The following is a 5,906-nucleotide window of genomic DNA, read 5'->3' on the forward strand; positions in this document are numbered from 1 at the left end:
TTGCCGGGCCCGGGTGGTTACGGGGCTGGACCCGGTTCAACAAGCTTGTGCAGTGAAAGAGCCTGACCCTTTCCGTTCATACAGGAAATCTTGAGTTCTCGATAGGAGTAAATCTGGTTTCAGAAGCTGTTAAGTGTTTTCCTGGCTGCGTGAAGCAGACCCTTCCCCCGGAGTAGTGCACGCTGCTGATTATTTTATCGACATCCTCAATACAGACAAATTCAGGAAACACTCGACTTCTGATAGCCGGGATCCGTTTTTCTGATATTGTTCATTTCCTCTGTGTGGGATGTGACTTTATGGCAGCTAAAATAACCAGTTGCTTCCTTTTTTTTGAGGCTGTTTTGCACCAGTCTGAAGCCTGACGTAAGCAAAATCTCGAAAAACACACAAGACACACACACACACAAAACAATGCCAGCTTTCAAAGCGTTTAGGAGAAGGCCTACAGACGCACGCACGGACGGACGGACGGATTGTCGGGCACGTCTTTGGAGTTCGAAGGGCAGTGCGGACACGTTGGGCTTATAGAAGGTGCGGGGCTCGTCCCCTCGGTGCGCGGCCTAAGGCTTAGAAGGCACCCTTGCTGGGCGCTCCGGGTGGCCCTTGGCGCCTCTGGCACCCGAAGCCCCGGCGTGGAGTAAGGAGCCGAGGCTTCTTGCCGGGGGCCACCAGGGTTTTAAATCTCTTTGTTATTGGCAGCTTCTGAAGAGACCTTGGAGACAACTAACACTTTAATCCATTAACATTTTAATCACCTTAGGATGGTACGGCCTCTAGTTCAGTTCTCCATCTTCTCATTGTTAGAGAGATGGGGGTGGAGGATTATATTTTAGTTCTCTTTTAAAAAAAATTATTATGTCGTATTTTTTTATTCCAGCCTCGAGGGTTTGGTGCTGCGGGGCCCCGGCGTGGCTCTGTTAGCCTGCTGTGGCGGGAGCGGGGCTCTCAGCCGGGCCGGGGATGGGGGCGAACGTTTCACCGAGCGCGCCCTGGGTTTCCTTGGGTTACTGCTGGGACTGCGCAGGAGGAAGCAAAGGGTTTTCGAGTTAGACCAACAGGAAACACATTGACGGAAATGTTGCCATAGCCCACGGGGTGGCTTTAACTGGCCGCCCCCGCGGACCGGGTGTGAAATCAAAGGAGGCCGCGGCGCCCTGGATCCAGGATTGGAAGCCCCACGCGTGGCCGAAGGCAGGCGCCGCGCTCAAGGGCTTCCCACGCAGCCTAGCGCGGGGTCCCCTGGCTAGACTCCCGCCGTCGGTCTCTGGCTACAACAGCCTGTGTGAATGTAACGGCCCCGCTCCTCCCCAATAGACAGAGTATTTGGAAAGTGCGGTCCACCAAGGGAGAGGACCTAGAGGTGCAAAAAGTTGTAGATAAATTGGAGAGCAACTGGTTAAAGAGGGTCTTGGTATTTTAAGCTCAACCTATAATGGCTGTTCTTTCGGTGATCAAAAGACTTGGCTGTTGGTATCTAGCTGTGGGTGTGAAGGTGGTGTGTATGTGTCTGTGATTGTTCAGGGTGGTCTCTGCGTATTGCAGTGGAGGTGTGACTGGCTGTTTCTGTCTCTGGGTATGCATGTGTATTGGTGGCCCTGTATTGGGTCCATGTGTCGGTGAATGTACATGGACGTGTCTGGTCGGGTGTCCTCCTGAGTCTCCTTACCCCCCAAGGCCATCACTCATCAGCACTCTTTCTGCCCACAGGCAAACCTCTGCTCTGGAGCCCTTTCTTGCAGAGGCCTCTGCATAAAAGGAAAGGCGGCCAGGTGAGGTTCTCCAACGACCAGACTATCGAGCTGGAGAAGAAGTTTGAGACCCAGAAATACCTCTCCCCGCCTGAGAGGAAGCGGCTGGCCAAGATGTTGCAGCTTAGCGAGAGACAGGTGAGCGCACCGACTGCCCGGGGCAGCTCTCCTGGGGCAGCTCTCCTGGGGCGGGCGTCGCGGGGCGTAAGAGAGACGTGGAGCCCCTGTGCGCTCCTGCTCCTGGAGACTAGCTATCCAGTTTCTGGCGCTGTGGTCTGCTGTGGAGCCCGGAATCTGCCTCCTCCCCACCACGTCCCTCGGGATTCTGGGCTGGTGGCAAGTTTTCTTTCTCTTTTTCCTGTAGGTCAAAACCTGGTTTCAGAATCGACGCGCTAAATGGCGAAGACTAAAGCAGGTATGGACATGGTTCTGTTTCTATGGAAATAAATATTTTTATCAGGTTATCTCAATGCGAGGCCTGTTATAGGCTGTATGCAAAAGTCATTTGAGAGACTATTTAACCTCTTCACCTTGATTAAAAAGGCAAATAGTCTTGCTGAAATTCAGGATGAGTTGCTCAGGTGGCAGTAATGCTAAAAGCACCTAATGCAGCTCCTATGTCAATTATGCTTGGGTTTTCACACACCGGCTAGTAAAACTCCTGGCTAATTGTTTTATAAACCCCATATGTTGTTTATCTAATTAACGCAGGAAAGATAAAGTAATTGACAGTAAATGACTTAAGCAGTTATCTTTGGGAGAAAATTGTTTCTTTTATTTACACAGCCATAATAAAACCAGTCAGAGCTCAAGGGTAAATATAAGGAAATAAACACCTTTAAGTCTTGTTTACACTGTTTTTAAAGAAGAATTAAATATCAAAGAGTTTAAAAATCATTTCCCTTCTAATGCCAGCTCTTAAAATGAATATAAAAACATGTAAGAGAATATCCAAGCCTGTTTGGAAAGTAGCTTAAACTTTCTAACAGTCTTTCTTCCTATGACCTTGTTACGCAATATGTGATAAAAAAGCAAAGGCTAATTCAGTTTTTAAAGGCTATTAACTTAAGGCTAAAGATTTGTTTATGAAGTACTAATCAGGATGACTTCCCCAAAATAATCTGCAATTGATGAATTGTTCATTTGCCAATGTATGTGTAGTTTATAGTAAATAAAATATTTTCGAAACAATGGTACAAGTTGGGAAATCGAAAGCAGTGTGCATTTTTAAATATAGTAATCATAAAGCTTTTTCATTAAAAACAAGATAGTGTTACAAAGAATATTTTGAATCAGGAAATAAAATTTATTCCATTATTCTAATGTGATTTAAAAATGTTCAGGTTTTCTCTCAATTTCTGACCTTGTGCGTATATTTGTTACATAGATGCAAGCCTGGTGAATCTGTTATTCTATAGGCTTCCTTAAAAAAAAACACACTTTATAATATTTCTATATAGTGTTTCTGTCCATTTTAGACAAACACAGGATTAAATTTACTAGCTCATTTAGTTCTTGATCAAAAGTGTGACTGCAGTTTACTAGGGACTCTTAAACTAGAGATACCTATGTAATATGGGAATATTTTCAAGAAATTTCCCTCAGATTTTAAGTTATAGTTGTTTCTCTTTTCAGTTGGCAACATTCTTCCAGTTCTACATTTATTTATTTGCCATGATTTTGTAACCTGTTACACATATTTATGTATGTTTATAAACATACTCCAGAAAATGGATGAAAAGGATTCAATCTAACAATTTGAAACTGTTTCCTTAATCACTATTTAGTGTTCATTAAAAAAAATGTCTAGCCCTAGCCAGTTTGCCTCAGTGTTTAGAACATTGGTCCGCTGACTGACGGGTCTCAGGTTTGATTCCTGGTCAAAGGCACGTACCCTGTACCTACCTTGGTTGCAGGTTCGATCCCCACCCTGGTTGGGGCGTGTAAGGGAGGCAACCAGTTGATGTTTATCTCTCACATCATATCTCTCTCTCTCTCCCTCCTCCCTTCCACTTTCTTCTCCAAAGATCAATGGAAAAAATATCCTCAGGTGAGGATTTAAAAAAATGTCTAGAAGGCCCTGTTATTGGCAAAGTTTAGCTATTTGAAGAATGATAATACTGTGTATCTGCAGTGCTCTGATTTCTCCCTCCCACCCCCCTAAACTTTTAAGAATCTTCTGGTCATGGGTTTGGGCTGGAATTAGTGTTCATTTGACATAATACCTTTACAGTTATATTTGTGATTGGTTGTTCTTATTTGGCAAGAGCATAATCTTTCTCTGATATGAAAAGAACTTTTTCCAAAGTGAGAAAAAGAGTATGCATTATATATGTAGAGACTATAGCTAAGAGCAATTGATAAACTAAAAATTAAAAAGATGGTAGAAGGTGAAAAGCATTTTGATTTATTTCTCACCTCTTCCATATTTCATGATCTACCAATCTCCATTTTCATCCTCTTCATTCAGGAGAACCCTCAAAGCAATAAAAAAGAGGAACTGGAAAGTTTGGACGATCCCTGCAATCAGAGGCAAGACTTGCCCAGTGAACAGAATAAAGGTGCTTTGGATAGCTCTCAATGTTCGCCTTCCCCTGCCTCCCAGGAAGACCTTGAGTCAGAGATTTCAGAGGATTCTGATCAGGAAGTGGACATTGAGGGCGATAAAGGCTATTTTAATGCTGGATGATGATCACTGACATCGGCACATTCAGAAAACTGGACTTGGGAATAATATTTGCAACAGGAAATCTCTATAGACAACTGGAAAACTACATGGGAAAGGAAGTTAGTTTGCTGGTATTCTGGAAACCGAAAATATTTGGTGCACTGGCTAAATAACAAACTCACATTGAAACCTTAATTTTGACTTAAGAAACAGTTTATATATTGATTTTAGGTTGTACGATAAGGGGACTTTTCACTGGTTAAATTTACCCCCTTTTAAAAAAGTAATTTTTTTCCTATTTATAAAAGGCAATTTTGAACATTTTGGTTGAATTTTTAAGTTATAACTTTAAAGATTTTAATGGGATCTTCTTGAATAACTTTTCTATAATCTGTATCTTCATCCCACTTAATTGAAAACCAAAGGGTACCCCAAACTCAGAGGTATGCCTTGGAAAGGGGGCCCACATTTCAGGCAGCCTTGGAATATTTTAAAAGGAAACATTCTTTACTTTTATATTACATTCTTACACTGCTGCTTAAATCCGAAAGCAGTTCAGAGCTCATCTCCGGGATGTGCCTGCCTTTTGTTAGAGATAGTTGATAATCTTAAATGCTTGTTTTGCACTATCACTTAGTACCTGTTTGACTAAGGTGTTAAGGATAGGACTGTCCAATTCAGGCAGAAAAACTGACTCATTGGTGACTGAAATTAAGCACAGGAACTAGAAATAGCAGGTTAATTAAATGTAAGTAGATTGTAGATAATTGTGTTTTACATCAACCAGTGTTTATAATGTGTATATGTATATATATAATTGTTCACTGTAAAAAACATGACCAAAATATTTGTGTGTGTGTTTTTTTTAATGAGTAACCTGCCTATAAAATAAATCTGTTGGTGAGACGACCGTCTTCGTCTGCCCTTTCTTTCTCTGATCAGAACAAATCCTCACTTCTTACACCTGAGGGCGCCCACCCGACCCGCCAGCGCTGGAGCCTCAGGTGGTGAGCGCGCTGGGGCAGCTCATCTCCGGGATGTGCCTGCCTTTTGTTAGAGATAGTTGATAATCTTAAATGCTTGTTTTGCACTATCACTTAGTACCTGTTTGACTAAGGTGTTAAGGATAGGACTGTCCAATTCAGGCAGAAAAAAACTGACATTGGTGACTGAAATTAAGCACAGGAACTAGAAATAGCAGGTTAATTAAATGTAAGTAGATTGTAGATAATTGTGTTTTACATCAACCAGTGTTTATAATGTGTATATGTATATATATAATTGTTCACTGTAAAAAACATGACCAAAATATTTGTGTGTGTGTTTTTTTTAATGAGTAACCTGCCTATAAAATAAATCTGTTGGTGAGACGACCGTCTTCGTCTGCCCTTTCTTTCTCTGATCAGAACAAATCCTCACTTCTTACACCTGAGGGCGCCCACCCGACCCGCCAGCGCTGGAGCCTCAGGTGGTGAGCGCGCTGGGGC

General features: G+C 42.7%; 1 protein-coding gene across 1 annotated transcript; it reads left to right on the top strand.

Annotated features, from left to right (window-relative positions):
• Positions 1–1,556: 1,556 nt before the first annotated feature.
• HHEX (hematopoietically expressed homeobox) lies at positions 1,557–5,333 on the top strand (the record flags this gene model as incomplete). The annotated part of the gene is made up of 3 exons (XM_014531556.1): positions 1,557–1,889; positions 2,116–2,166; positions 4,222–5,333. Coding segments are annotated over 3 exons (603 nt in total), but the record flags the coding sequence as incomplete, so codon positions are not given.
• Between the last annotated feature and the right edge of the window lie 573 nt (positions 5,334–5,906).

The sequence above is a fragment of the Myotis brandtii genome, unplaced genomic scaffold (genome assembly GCF_000412655.1).
Source record: "Myotis brandtii unplaced genomic scaffold, ASM41265v1 scaffold810, whole genome shotgun sequence".
Classification (NCBI taxonomy): Eukaryota; Metazoa; Chordata; class Mammalia; order Chiroptera; family Vespertilionidae; genus Myotis; species Myotis brandtii.